Source organism: Chiroxiphia lanceolata, chromosome 1 (genome assembly GCF_009829145.1).
Source record: "Chiroxiphia lanceolata isolate bChiLan1 chromosome 1, bChiLan1.pri, whole genome shotgun sequence".
NCBI lineage: Eukaryota > Metazoa > Chordata > Aves > Passeriformes > Pipridae > Chiroxiphia > Chiroxiphia lanceolata.
The window spans coordinates 19521375-19537189 of NC_045637.1; the positions used below are offsets into that span (position 1 = coordinate 19521375).

The window sequence follows — 15815 nt, forward strand, 5'->3', positions numbered from 1 at the left end:
AGCCCCTTCCCTGCCGGTACCTGGCTGCGGCTTGGCGGGGCCCGGCTCCCCGCGGCTCCGGCCGTCCTGGCAGCGGCCGTGGCGGAGGCCGCCGGGTACGGCGCCCCAGAGGCGGCTGGCGGTGCCGCGGAGCAGGCGGCCGCCCTTGCCGGTGAGGGCGGTGAGCGAGTCCATGGCGGCGCTACGGCCCCGGGGGCGCCATGGCCGGGCGGGCACCGCGCGGCCCGCGCGCAACTTCGGCAAACTTCGGGCGGCCACGCCCCCTTTTAAAGGGGCCGCGGCACCGCCGGGCGGGGCCGGGCAGGGCCGGGGGGCGCGGGGCTGCCCAGCGCTCCGTCATCGGGACACTCGGGACATCGCTTCCCTCTGGCCTCAGGCCGCCTGTGCATCTCGATGGACTTATCCACGGTTCGCGGAGTTGTTTATGTTTCCTGGAAGCTCACTGCTTTAAAACCGTGTGCTGCAAAGCTCTCTATGAACTTCCAGCTTTCCTGTCTCAGCGTTCCCAAGCATGAAAATCAAGAATCAAGTCGATCTTCTTACTTTTAAATCTTGAGTCAGCCGTGGATTTGAAGATGTTTTTCCACTGGACTGTAAAACAGGATTAGCTGTGACACTGTGTGGTTTTGCTGCTCTTCTTTTGACCCTTCCCTTTCAGAGTGCCCCTGCTATCCTGGATGCCACCGTCCTTGCTGTGCCAGCCAGCCATGTCCCCGTGCCCTCCTTTGAGTGTTTGCCAACACTGATACCAGACTCAACCTTTGAGCTGACTAGGTTACTTTAGTCTTCCAGCAGAACTTACCAGGTATACAATTTTTCTTTCTTTTTGAGAAAGACGTTTGATTTGTGGTGTTCATTTGTACCCTCGAATTCTTTGTCCCCACAATCCTTGGAATGTTTTAACATTTGAAGTAATAAAAACAGCTGGAACATGATCCAAAATATTTTAACAGAAAAAGAAATACCTAAGGCACTGAATCTGATGATGATCTACCTTACGATGTGCGTTCTGCACGTATTGAGGCTGAAAGAACAGCCATATAATAATATTTATACCTGTGACATAGACCTTGAGAAGGCAGAACTGTAAGCTGATGTGATTATATACTAATGTGAGTATGGTGCCATTATATGCTACATCTAGCTGCAAAAGAAGGCATTGTTTAATAAAAAATGCTTTTGTTGAGCCAAATCTATTGTGTACATGCAGAACAGAGGAACAAAGTGCTGAGCTATTTCAACTCCTATTCACTTGTAGCAGCTGCTCAATTAAATCAGAGTTTAACGTCAGCATTTTGGAGTGCTGAATTCTGAGGGTTACTTGATATAAACAGTACACTCAAATCAACCTTTCTACTACTTAAATCAGTTCCTACTCAGGAGATAATTATGTTCAAGACTTTTTTACAAATAAAATCTTTTCCCTGAAACAGAACAAGAAATTTTCAGCAGAATTACCTCTCTTCCCTGCTCACAAGACCTGCCAGTAGAAATGGATGTGTAATCTGTCTGTTCCATGACTAAGGATTAAATCAGGAACTGCAAAATCACTGCAGGGTCTAAGCACCACTAGATGTTTAGCATGTAAACTATTCTGCCTACGAGATCTGTCTTGCCCTAAACACTGTAATTAGTTTTCATTTCATTACAGTGTTTCTGCCATGAAGAAGTTATGGTTAGTCTTTTGCCCTGTTGATTCTATTTTAGGCAAAATCTACTACATCTTTGCACAAGGAATGAGTTTACAACTGTGGTGATCAGCATTTTTGAAACTTCAAGGTGGATTGGCCACCAGTACCGCAGCCACATATGCACCTCTGTTATTGTATTGATTGCATGTATTTTCTCTGTGGTTTGAAGTAGTTCTGTTTGTTTTTTTTCTCTTCCAAGGTCATATTTATAAAATCATAGAATTGTTAAGGTTAGAAAACACCCTTAAGATCATCACTGTTAACCCATCACTGCCAAGTCCACCACTAAACCATGTCCCTAAGTGCCACATCCACACGCCTTTTAAATCCTCTACCGGGATGGTGACTGCAGCGCTTCACTGGGAGCCTGTTCCAAGGCTTGACAACACTTTTGATGAAAGAAATTTTTCATAATAACAAAACTAAACCTCCCCTGCTGCAACTTGAGGCAGCATTTATTCATTATACTGCAGTGATAGAGGCTACAGATTCAGACAGCATTTTGATAAAGTATTCAAGATAAATGTTTTGATAACTAGCTGCTTTCATCTGTTTTTCTCACAAATAGTCTAACTGAAGTATAAAAATATCACCTTTTACTGCAATGTGATTTTCATAGTATTGAAAATCATTGTCTATACTCAAAAGCATTCATTTAACAATGTTTTACTTAGCAAGAACAAATTCTTCAGTTGAACTGTTTTAATTATAAAAACCAGATTTAGGTATCAGTGCTCAGAAAAGGTAATATTACTCTTTAAGATATGTGACACTCATTGTCTACTGATAAATTTCAAGGCATTGATGTAATACAATTATTAACATTACATAGTTATTACATTTTGAAGAATACAGTCAGAGCTATACTACTTGCCATCCAGAGGGACCTTGAGAAGTGGGTCCATGCAAACCTCATGAAATTCAACAGAGCCAATTGTGAGGTCCTGTACCTAGGTCAGGGTAATCCCAAGCACAAAAACAGGCTGAGCAGAGATAGCACTGGGGAGAAGGACTTTGGAGCTGGTTGGTTGATGAGAAGCTCAATATGACCTGACAGTGCGTGGTTGCAGCCCACAAAGTCAACTGTATGCTGGGCTGCATCAAGAGAAGTGTGACCAGCAGGTCAAGGGAGGTGATCCTGCCCCTCTACTCTGCTCTCCCACCTGGACACCCCATCTGGAGTACTGCATCCAGCTCTGGGGGCCCCAACATAAGAAAGACGTGGAACTGTTGGAGCCAGACCATAGGAGGGCCACAGAGATGATTATAGGGATGGAACACCTCTCCTATGAAGACAGCCTGGGAAAGAGGAGGCTCCAGAACACCTTAGAGCAGCCTTCCAGTACCTAAAGGAGACCTGCAAGAGAGCTGGAGAGGGGCTTTTGACAAGGGCCTGTAGTGACAGGACAAGGGCTTATAGGTTTAAACTGAAGGAGGGTAGGTTTAGATATTAGGAAGGAATTCTTTACTGTGAGGATGGTCAGGTGCTGGAACTGGTTGCACAGAGAAGTTGTGGATGCCCCATCCCTGGAAGTGTTCCAGGCTGGGCTGGATGGGGCTCTGAGCAATCTGGTGTAGTGGAACCCCCTGCACATGGCAGGGGGTTGGAACTAGATGGTCTTTAAGGTCCCTTCCAACCGAAACCATTCTATGATTCTTCAGAAGGCATTGTCAACACAAACATCCAGTAATACTATTGTGAACTTGAAGATGCTGTGCTTTAGTTGTGCCACGCCCATTGTAGCAATATTTTTGACAAAGACCTCTGGTCTGAAAACTGACCAAACTTAATCCTTTAAAAATCTGATATCCTGGTACTTAAGACTGTAGCCCATATTTCCATCTGAAAAACTTTGCAGCATTCTTCAGCTTTTTAATTGGTAAGAGTAATATGAACATTAGTTCCATAAGCAATGTGTGTCCCTTTTGCTATAAAGCTAAACCAGATTTAAGTGGGTTCTACAATTTTTATAATTTTTTACACCTATACCGATCTTGAAAACCTTTACAGAAATTTGATTGTTCTGCCTTTATTTTCAGAAACAACTAGAATTTTGCTAAGGAGGGCTAATAAATTTGTGTTTGATCTCTCAAACACATTTGATCTCTCAATGTGCAACAAGGATCTCTCCCAGGTTTATTTTCTGGCCTCTGGTATCAGTGCAAAAAAGTGTATTTCTGTAACTCAATCACTTAAAACTTGCCCTCCAAAAGAAGCAGCTGGTCCTACCTGCTCTTAATTGCTTGTTTCTATTCCCACGCTATGAGTGTATTCATTTGGCAGGTGAATGAATCGTGTAGTAAAGATGATCCATTTAGAAGTACATTTTAGTTTAGTAAAAAGTAACTAAACTTTCGTTATTATCATTATTTTGGTTTGGGGTTACAACTGTCCCCAGTTAGATCTCCAGATCTGGTTGAGTTGTCTGTAAACACCTGTGGAAACACAAGCAAAACAACAGAAGAGTAGACATGGCTGAGACAGTGGAAAGGGAGAGGAGAAGGGAGGAAGTTTCAGGCAGCCTCTTTGTCTTCAGTGCCAGTGCACATTAGGTCAAAATGATAATGCAACTGCGGCACAAGTGGAGATGCCTTCATATCAGTGTTATAGACAGTTCGGTAGCTACAGAAATGTCTGACACAATATGTCTGCATTTATGATGAAACATTTAGTAACACATTATGCTAATCTGTTGCACAACCTGTGCAGCTCGATCCCAAAGCAGAGCAGGCAGAGAGCTGATTGAGCTGCCTCCTAAAAGAGCTGGCGGTGTAGATGAGAGAGAAAAGGGATCCATTTTGGTCAAATAGAAAAGGACACAATAAGGAAAGAATATTTCCAGGGTCTGAACATATAATTATATATAAAAGAATTTCAAAGGAGAAAAAAAAAAAAAAACCACAGCAAGTGGTAGGGATATAATTTTTTTGGTGGTAAATTTGTTGCTTGGGAAAATAAGTACAAATTGCAACAGCAAATCCAGCAAAACACCAGCAGATGATGTTTAACTTCCTTAGGGCTTGGGCAGTTCACATGCTTGGTGTACAGGATATGGGCCTCTTGCAATTCATCTTGCCAGATTTTTAGTGCTACCAAGCTGCAGGCAAAAGTATACCAGGTAACACAAAATCTCTATTCTATTTTGTGAAAAATGAAGTTTGTACATGCTTTCTGGGGTGACAGTCTTGGTGTCAGTCATTTGGCAATTAGTCAGCATTCCTTTGTATATAAGCAACCTATATGCAAGTATGTAATTTTGACAACTTGAACCAAATGCCCCATTTAAGCTTCCTTAGTCGTTCTGGAGGCACTGACTCTCATGTCATGTTATGAGGATGCTGTATGCCTTTGTTAAGTATTCTAAATTACCACGTCTGGTCAAGACCCTACCATTTACGTGGTTGCAAAACGCATAATGATTGGCAAAACCAGGAATTTGAATTAGAACATCATAAAAGCCTAACCTCTTTCTTAATTTTTAATGAAACTTATTTTTAGTAATGTAAAATAACTCAGGAATTTATTGTTTTTTGTTCCTTCCTCATGTAAAAGGTAAACTCTTATGACAGAGAAAAACAGACTGCAGTCTGTTTCCAATGCTGTTTCAGTAAAAATTAAATGCAATGCAGAATGCACCCGCAGTCCCTGAAGGAGGGACCAAAACTTAGGCATGCAGAACTCTCACATTCTTAGGCCTATTTCCTTAGGAAAAAATTAACTTGAAGGATGAAATGTGGAAGTACACAGTTCTAGAAGTAAAAATGGTTGCATAAATCTATTTTTGTGACTAAGAAGGTTCAAATTATTCCAAAGGGAAATTTGGTGGCACTATAAATTTGGGAGAAGTTGAAAAGAGGTAACTAGTAGGTGACACTACGTAAATGGGTGTGTCTAAAACAGGTTCTTCACAGAGAACTGTGGGCTAGGTGTGGCTGTACATAGAGTTTCACAAGACCACATCCTCTTTTCAGATTAAACACATGACAAGAATGAAACTCCCATCTGCATACTAGCCTCAGAAATGGTAAACTTGGAATTTCAGACTTTAGCAGGTAGGGATATAATTCTGATTTTACTAACCAGCTCCCTGTAAGATTACAATGAAATGGGGGCCAGTCTCCACTTGACCATTGATGCTGTTCACTGTTCAGCAGAAAATGTCACACTGAAGGGACAAGACAGAATAAACATGGGCAAGAAGGGACTTTGGCAGTCCATGATTCTGGACTCGGATACTTCAAGTATAGGTTATGTTTTGTATATGATTGTTCTTGAAATAACACTGAAAAAGACAAGAAGCTGTAACAGCATCTCTCTTCTAAGAGAGATGCTGTTTCTACTGTTTCTCAGTAGAAAATGGAATCAAACTCCTGCTTAATTAGTATTTCAAATCTGACTCAAGAAATCTTTCATTTCTTTAGAAGCTGTATAAAATAGAGGTACCTCACATAGGTGTTAGTCTTCTCCAGGCTGAGGAGAACATTTGGACCTTGGGCATCTCAGTTTAACCCTGCAATAGATCTAAGCACCAAAACACACAGTCCTAAGCACTGCTTATGAGGTTTCATTTCATAATATTTAAGTGCTATAACATTCACTGTGTGATTTTGTCTTACCAAATCTAAAAAGTTTCAAGTAATTCCTGTCAGATACCACTGCAACATCTGACCTCAGATATAGGTTGGAGTTACATAAATGTTATGGTTTTGTCAGGTTTGTATCTTGTCAGGTTGGTATCTAATCTAATCCAAGTGAGACTATTTATACTTAGGACAGCCCAACAAGTCCTTTTCATCTCTGAGGAGAAAGCAATTTTTGCTTTTCCAGCCAGATTTCAAAAATCTTCATACCATAATTTAAATTAGATAGTAAAGATAGAAACACCATACAAATAAAACGTACAGTCAAATCTAGAACATTACTGAAACACATACACAAAAAATGTTAATTGATTCCCAAATGTTCTCTACTAGCATACACAGCATAGTTATAAGAATGCATACTAAGCATATGAAACCCAATAGAAGTGAGTAAAAAGTGAGTGTATTTTACTCCACTTAACCTCATCCTGCAAAATAACTTTATCAGATTTCAAAAACATGCCACAATTTTTTGACACTTTTGGAAGCACCAAATTTCAGCTGCATATGGTCTGAATTTTCAGAGATTCAGGTAAATAACAAGCTTTGTTGCCTGCAGTTATCCATCTTCCCTGAGAAGTTATAGAATTGTAGTCACTATCCAACTTTTATTTACGGGGTTTTTTTTCAAAAAGCAGTGAAAGAATTAGCGTTACAAAAATATATATTCTAAAACTAAATCTGTGTTTTTCTTATTTTCACAAAGTATACTTATGTTTAAATGTGGAAATGATCCATACAATAATATGCCAGCATTTGTTAGACTATCAGTGATATCCACATGAAATTTTTCAAATATGGCCTTGACAACAAATGCATATCATATGGAGACCTTCCCATGTTTACAGCAGAACTTCAGTTTCAGCTGCAATTACACAGCTCTATATATAGACTACCTTATCAAATAAACATGAAATGACCTCCAGGTCTTCATTTCATACTTATCTGGTCAACAGTGGCTTATTATAAACAAAACATTCTGTTCTTTCAGGGAGTTTAATGAAATTGAATTTGGACCCCAAGGGGTATGAAGTTCATGTGGATACAGACACCCAGGCAGTTTAAGGATGCTCACCAGGTACAGCACTTGCTGAACAGAGTCAGTTTTCAGTAGGCACTGAAAAGTAGGTCTTCATGACATCAACTCACTGACATTTTTTTTCTTTCATCATGTGTTTTGAAAACAATTGTGGAAAACACTGACAATATAACTGATGACTCCATAGTATTTACTAGCTAATCCTATCCTCCACAGAGGCATAAATTATGCAAATGATAAATAATTGCTTATGAAAGGTGTTCAGAAAATTGATTATTCATCAGATATTTGAATCATAGGCAAACAGTATTGACTTAATCCTTTTTTTTTTCCTTTTTCCATTATAACTGTAACTATTCTTTCCTCAGCACTCATTAAATGCTTAATCAAGTTGTTAATGCACTGTATTGCTGTAAGGAGGTTGCTAATACTTGCTGAGAAACAACAGAGCCAGATTCCAATTCACAATAGACCTTTTTAATATTGCTGAATTGGTTCATAATAAAATAGAATATCCTTCTGGTAGGATACAGTTGTTACAGTTTAATCCAGTTGTACATAATTTCTGAAGACTAAGCAATTATACCATGACTCAGATTTCAAATGAAAGCACTGATTCAGATCATTAACATGAACAGTGTTTTGTGATCAATATTTTGCCACCTCGTGACCAGCTATATTCCTCATGTTTATAGGAAAAGCCACATACTTCAGAAATCCATAGTCCTGTCTTGGGAGTTATAATGTTAATAATCTTCAAATTAATAGATACATTAATATCATTATTGTTAAGCATGCTAATAATCCTCAAGGTGACTCTATATAATGAACAGGTTCTATCAGTTTAAAGAAATAATTGACTGCTTGTCACATGCTCTCATTATATTTGATTGGCACCAGATACAGTTTGCAATTCAGAAAACATCATGGCTTTTAGTTATAGGTGATAAGTTTTCATTGCAACCTTTAGACATGAAGATATCTGAGATACAGGTTCCTTTTAATTCATCTGAACAAAATTATTCTTCTCAGAAACCTGGAAAATACTTAAGGACAGCTGATAGGCAGACACATAATGCCAGCTCTAAGTAGGAATGCCATCTGAAGTACAGTGACATTTTTTACATGAATGGGTTCTAAATATCATCAGAATTTATCATGAGCCAGAATAAGGCTAATGTCAACAGCTGATCCTTTTGGATGCAATTTTCTTATTATAATAAGAATTACTAATTTTCTATTTTACTTGCTACTGCTTAGGCAGTGCATTCTGGGATTAAGGATTAGTTAAAAAAAGACCCAGTTTTGTTCCAGTCTTTGCTACCTGTTTTTTGTGGTCATTTCCCTTAAGTAAAGTAAGTTTGTGAAAGCATTTTATACATACCTTTTCCTGAGCCATCTATAACTGTACAGGACATTCCTGAAATTTTCTTTTGAATGAAAACCCAGAAGGAGTATGTTGATCTTATTAGGAGGAAGTTCTGCTTTTTCTTTCTTGTTAAATCTTGCTTCTTAAGGAACATCTGGTGTCTCTCCCCTCCCCCACCAGCACCACATCACAAGCATATGCCTGATTCATTTGCTCCCATAATATCATGTAGAAAACTTGTGGATGGTTACTCACTCTGTCCTTTTGGGGATAATTACTACAGTTTATCCTCAAAAATCAAATTGCTTCAAGCTAGCTAAATCATTTGAAGGCTGTCCATTACTGTATTATCTCTGAATTAAGAAACTGTATCCTATACACAGTAGTTTTCCCCCTAAGATTTAATAGCTTAACTCCCACCTCTCTCCACATTTTACTATCTTGTCTTTGATTACTGTCACAGTTTTCCCCTGAAATGATTTGCAATATGTTGTCTCTCTTGTGTTCAGCTGCATTTAACCGCAATGCCGTACGCACCATTGAGAATCTATGCACATACAGGGCTTTGCAGATCCTATTTGCCTCTTATTAATTTCCTTCTATTTGTTTAGATGAGCTCTTCTGTAGGCTTCATTTGAAATGACTAAAGGCATGTCTCACTGTCTTCCTTGTATTTCATCTGAGGATGAAATATTAGGTACATATATTGTGTACAAAATTCCAAAGAAATACAATTTTTTTCAGAGGTATTAATTAATTTAATGGTTAACCATTAACCAATTAATGGTTATCTGTCAAGGTTTTTTACTCCAGTGCCTCAGAATCAAGACTTGGAATTGGTAGGGATTTGACTGACAGTGGTTAAGGGTGAAGCCTTAGTAACATGCTTCTCATCTTGGAAATAAGACTGGTGGGTTTTTCAGAAGTTAAAAGCTTATTTCTTCCAGCTATAGGTCCTAACGGTAATGAATTATGCTATTTCCAGGTTGGAAATAGTGTACTAGTTTAGCCATGAACCTTAGTAGGGTCAGCAAACCTCAGTGAATGGAAAGGTGATGCTGAGAAAAGAAGGGATAAAAACTATTGTCTAGCTTTGCTTTGTTTTCTTATTACATAGAAAGGAAAAATTCAGTTATTTGAATAGTCATGGAACTTGCCTATTGAGTTCCTACTAATCTGATGTTGAAGGCCTGCTTTGGGTATGGCTCATAGCTCAGCATTACTGAAGAAGACTCCAAGGCTGCTCCAGCAGATGTGCTCTGTGGTTGAGGATTGCTCTGAGGGATTGCAGGGGAAGTTCCTTAAGTGGCAAGACTTCAAAAATAATGCCAAGAGAGGTGCCCTGACATTCTGAGCAGGGAATGGTAGAGCTCTGACTTAGAGGCAGTCGTGACTGAGCACAAGGAAGGCCAGGAATGCCTGTGGCCATCCCCATCCACACTAAAGCCACCCTCAGGGAGTGTGAGGCACATCACACAGAGGGGGACACAGCAGCTGGCGTGGTCACCCATCAGCTCCAGAGGTGAGCTCAGTCAGTGGTCACCACACTCTTGGAAGGAGCTCAGTGATGGTTACCCCTTGGCAGGGAGCTATGTCCTCTGCACTCACCAGAAAGGATGTGGAGACATAAATGGAGCTGCCATGAAAACACACAGCTGTCCAGGTCTCAGGCTGCAGGGAGTGCCAGAGCCTGGCACTGGTATTGGATGGCAGTAGAGATGACAGCTGTGTGGGGTGTGACCAGGTGGATGATCTCCTCAGCCTGGTGGCAGAACTAAAAGAGGAGGTGGAAAGGTTAAAAAGTATCAGGGACACTGAGGAGGAGATTGACTGGTGGAGACAGTCTATCCTATCCCTGGGGCACTAGCTCCATCTCCCCGCCACTAGAAGGAAAGAAAGGATCCCCTCTTTCACTTTCCCTTCCCCCCAACACTAATGGGATGGGGAGGAGAATCATGAAAGAAAACAAAATAGAACTCATGGGTTGAGATAAGAACAGTTTCATAATTGAAACAAAGTAACAGATAATGACAATGACAATGCTACTACTAATAATTGTAATTAAAAGCAGAAGGAGGGAGGAATGTGAAACCCAAGAAAGACAAGTGGTGCACAGTGCAATTGCTCACCACCTGCTCACTGATGCCCAGCCCGTTCCCAAGCACTGACCAGCCCCCTTCCAGGTAACTCCCCGAGTTTATATGAAGTTCATGATGTTCTACTGTATGGAATATCCCTTTGGCCAGTGTGGGTCAGCTGTCTCGGCTGTGCTCCCTTGCAGCTTTTCTGCATCTCCTCACTGGCAGAGCACGAGACACTGAAAAGTCCTTGATTCAGGGTAAGCACTGCTCAGCAACAACCAAAACATCAGTGTGTTATCAAATTGTTCTCCTACTGAATCCAAAACACAGTGCTGTACCAGCTCCTAAGAAGAAAATGAGTTCAGTCCCATCGAAACCAGGACAGGATCACTAAAGCAATTCTGAAAAAAAAACCACCACAACATTTTAGACATTTTAGATCCCCACTTAGATCCTTTTTTTTTTTTTTTTTGCACAGAAAGCTTTGATGGACTCTGTGGTATTAAAGGACTTCTGGTGTTACTCAAGACTTCATGAAGAAATTAAATTGTAATAATAGAATTAGAAGACATCTGGATAAGTAAAATAGAAAATGTTTTTAAGTCTCAGTTTGCAAATCTATAGCTTTTATATAGAAGTCAATAAGCATATGGATAAGAATAATCAGTTGATAGCAGTGTACTTATATTTTCATAAAGCTTTTTACAAAGCCCCTCATGAAGGAAATGAAGCTGTTGTAAGACAAGAGGGCTCGTCATTTAATATCCTTTAAAGTACAGTAAGCAAGAGGTCAGATTTCACAACAGAGGAAGAAAGATTCTCAGTGCAGCCCAACAGAGATGCGTGCTTTCAAACTTACAGCATTATTAGGCTAAGGAGGGAGTAAAAAGGTAATGGAGTTTGCTGATGATACAAAATTATGTGGGAAAGTCAAATCTGCTGAAAAAAGTTAAAAATTGTTTCATAATACAAAACATACCCAAAACGGCAGGTGACATTCACTGTTGATAAATGCAGAGTAAAGACAAGTTTTCCTCTGAGTGCATAACTATGTTTATTCATATACATAGTGATGATCTCTAAATGAGCTATTACCATCTCGTAAAGAAATATATGAAAATGTCAGTCAATAGACATCAAAAGTGCAAAATAAATATGAATTATTAGAAAAAATATAGTTATACTACTTTTCAAATTCTTCTAATGAATATAGATTGTACTGCTGGCCATATTGCCTAAAAAAAAGATGCAATGTACTCAGAAAATGTGCTGAGAAGAGCAACAAAAGTGTCAAGCTGCTTCTCTCTAGGAAAGCAGAGAAAAGAATACAATGTAGGTAAGCAGAAAACAGATCATAGAAAAATTATTCACTGTTTCTTGTGATAAGAGAAGTAGTAATGAAATTGCTAAGACGATTTAAAGAAAAGGAAACATTTTGTTACACAACATAACTGAATCACAGAAGTCATTACCACGAAGGATGTTGTGTATGCCAAAACTATGAATGGTTCAGAAAGTAATTAGAAAAAAAATCACAGAAAGTCCATCAAGACCCATTAAGCACAGGAATGCAGATACAAACTCTGGTTTTGGGAAACCCCTATGCCACAGACTGCCTAAAGCTCAGAGGAAATACCAGCAAGGTGCCTTTCATTCTGTATTCTTTCTCTAATTACCAGTTGCTGCTGGCCACTGTGGGAAATAGGACACTAAGCTCGACATGAGTAAAACATTACCTTTACCTCATCCTGCCCAGCCATTCTGATGTAAGGATTTGCCATGACACCACCCTGTCCCCCTTGCTCTGGAACCAGGAGAATTCCTCGATAAGTGCCTCTCTTGGGTCATTTGCAGTGTGAAGGAGGTGACCTCTATAGATGGAGGTAACTCAGAAGATCAGGTCTGGGGCCTCAGAGAGATACAAGACACCTCAATTGCTACAGATGTTGAAGCAGACAGGGAGACAAGCTATTACTTTGCCTTCATTTTTCTCTCCTTTTTAATCTCCTAAAGTGAATACAAGTTGGTCTGGCTTCACCACAGTTGTCTTATTGAGAACTGGAAATCTCACCAACTGCCAGCGTTGATAACTTCGTTTAAAGAGAAGACATAAAGTGTTTATGGAAAAGAATCCAAATGGACTGTCAGGACATTCTCAGATGTCGAAGCCTTAAGGGCTCTGAAGTTGTACTCTACAAAGGAAAACAAACATGGAAAAAAGAAAGCATTGGAGGACAACCACAAGATTTTGCCAAACATCCTGGATATATTACAGTGGCTGTAGACTGCCTTGAGAAGCCAGCTGATCCTGAAAGGGCAGGGAGTGTATCCTACAGCAGGTTTAGGTTTTGCACACAAATATCGCTCTGTGCCAGCACAGCTGCACTGCCAAGCTCGCTGGCAGGCAGGGAGAGGAGCCTGACCATGCCCTGACTCCGCAGATGCTGCTTCACACCCTGTAATACAAATAGTTGGCACAGGAGTTTCACAGAACTGCTCCTCCGTGCGCAGACATAGGACAAGGGATTCTTTGGTTTTCAAAAATCTTCAGAATTCAGAGCTTTTAGGAAGAGAGATTATATTCTAGGTTTTGTTGGGGTTTTGTTTTGTAATCCAAATTAATATTTTACTGTCATGCAAAATTATTGTCAGGAATGAAAGATCTGTTACATTTAAGAGATTAGGGGGCCTACTGCTGATGGGACAGTCTGGAATAACATGGAGAGTTGCTGGCTGCTTTTTTTAGAGCATCTTTCTGATAGCTCAGTAGTGTAACTGGAGTGACAGCACAGAACAACTTCTTGCACATCCTACAGGAGACTGCAGGAATCAGATACTGAAAGATCAGAATTAGTAAAGTATTTTCATAAATATCATCATTATTATGACTTTGGTTTTCAACACTTTTAGGAAAAGTGAAGAGACACAGACAATTTGAATTTATTTGGCATTGAGATTGTACTCAGCTCTGTAAAATACACAGATAGAAAACAAACCAGAGGCCCAAACAATTAATCATCTAAACAGATTACTGCAAACTGAGGCCCTGGATTCCTGATAATGAAATACTTTCTGATTAAATGATTTTGCTTCAAAGATGAATACAGAAATTGAAGGTGTGAATTAGTAGTTGCATAATGTCCACCCACATAAAAATATTTTACATTCTTTATATCCTCCATGCTTCCCCTGTCCTCTGGGTTAAGCATATTCTACATTATTACTCTGTTTTGTATATGCTTCTTTACTCAACTGTTTCACTTTGTTTGCACTTTTTAAAAGGAATTGTATTTTCTCCATTTTTATGAAATTCAACTGTCAGAAGCCTTAATAAATATATCTCTAATTTTACTTAATGTAAGTGCACCACTTGTTTTCATGATGCACATTTCCAAGTTACATGAAATGAGTAAGTTTTAAATGAAGGTATTCTCCTCTAAAAAATTCTTTTAGCCTCAGTACCATAAGATATCCAGGCCTTTTACTACAGAATTTGTATTCAGCATACTCTGCATAAGGATATCAAACTAAACACCATTTCTGACATTAAATATTTTATTTCAAGCAATAATTCTTTTAGAAGCAGATGTCTTTTGTTTTGTAACTCACAGAAAAACAGTATTCTTTCAAAGGAGATGCACAGTAAGTTTCAAACTACATAGTATTGACCTTTCTGTAGTTTCTGTGAAAGGCTAATGTTTTGCCTTCACATTTTGAAGCTAGCAAGTGGAAAACAAGATACAGTCTCATTTTATATGGGTTTTCATGCATGCAGTGTTTCCTTATGTGATCAAAAACGTTGAGGTCAATTAGAACTTTTAGACAGCACATTTCACTATTTCTCAACAGACTTAACATGTAATATTACTTTTAATAGGTGTGATGACATAAGGGAGCATGAGCTAGCTGTAGCATTCACTTTCCAGGGTTATTCACGCTGGATGACACAAGGACTTGCTGGTACCATAAACATTCCCCACCCCTCCTCCATGGACTGCACCTAAGCCTGCAAAACAAGCTTTTAAGTGCTGCAGGGCCCTGGATGTGTGGTTTGGCACATACATAGAAAAGTTTTTACTGAATGAAACAGCTAAGAGGAGTAAGCCTCTAGTGGTGATATAAACAAGGATTTCAGGAGCAATTAATGATCTGCTTTCAACATGACTAGGTGGTACCCATGACCAAATGGTAAACTGGTCTGAATCAGGACAACGGTGTCTCAGTCAACAAACTAGCATCAGGTGATATTCTGTCCTGGTAAACATCTGATATCCACAGAAGAGTTTTGACTGTTTAAATGCTTTTCCATTTGCTTTTATAGCAAGATCCTTCTTCAAGTATCAGCATTATTATCCCAAAGAAAAAAATTAGGTACAATTGTGTGCAGCTTGCACAATCACACAAGTCTTCTGAAAGAGGTAATTAGATCTCCAAGGGCATATTGCCACAGCATATTGCAGATAGGGAAATCTTGCTAAATGTTGTGGTCTGCCATGCCTCTTGCATTTTACAAAGTCCTTTACATCATTTGAGAGTAAAAAACTCTCTTATAAATATTAAAAAGTAGAGCAGCTATGTTTGTTTTATAGCCAAGCAATAGTCCTTTCCTCCCCCAAAATCAATTTTTTGCTTTTCTTAACTAAAACTTTCATACAGTCAGATGTTAGTACCACTGCATTCTCTGTCACTCCCCTTTAAATGAACTGCTCTTTTAACACTTTTTTAGACTTAGTGTCAAAAAAGAATCTTGAAGAAGTGGCAATGGAAGCATAACCATGTTGCCCAGTCAGCCCTCCTGTGAGTCAAAAGGCACTCCATAAAAATTATTACATTGCATCCACAGATATAATGCAGAGTTGGATTTCTTTAACAGCAGGATCTTCAGACTGATCTGCCGTATTTGTAAGATCTTTGCCTTTTGTTTTCCAGAACTCATGATTCAAGAAGAAAATCCAAATATTAGTCTAAGGTTAAGTGCAAATAGATCCATAGGG

At 39.4% G+C, this 15815-nt stretch overlaps 1 protein-coding gene and 1 long non-coding RNA gene across 7 annotated transcripts in view; one reads left to right on the forward strand and one right to left on the reverse strand.

Moving 5' to 3' along the window:
• OXR1 (oxidation resistance 1) overlaps positions 1–15815 on the reverse strand; it is a 226428-nt gene that overhangs the window by 75552 nt on the left and 135061 nt on the right. For 2 of the 6 annotated variants that reach the window (XM_032705058.1, XM_032705035.1), the window contains exon 1: positions 21–189. The exons of the other annotated variants lie outside the window; for them this stretch is intronic. In XM_032705058.1, the coding sequence (XP_032560949.1) occupies positions 21–174 (154 nt within the window). In that variant the 5' untranslated portion in view covers positions 175–189. Of the gene's footprint in view, positions 1–20; positions 190–15815 lie in introns of those variants that run through there. 6 annotated transcript variants of the gene reach the window in all.
• On the forward strand, positions 56–14177 carry LOC116795395. The gene is made up of 2 exons (XR_004360041.1): positions 56–805; positions 11300–14177. It is a non-coding gene; the product is annotated as an uncharacterized LOC116795395 (long non-coding RNA).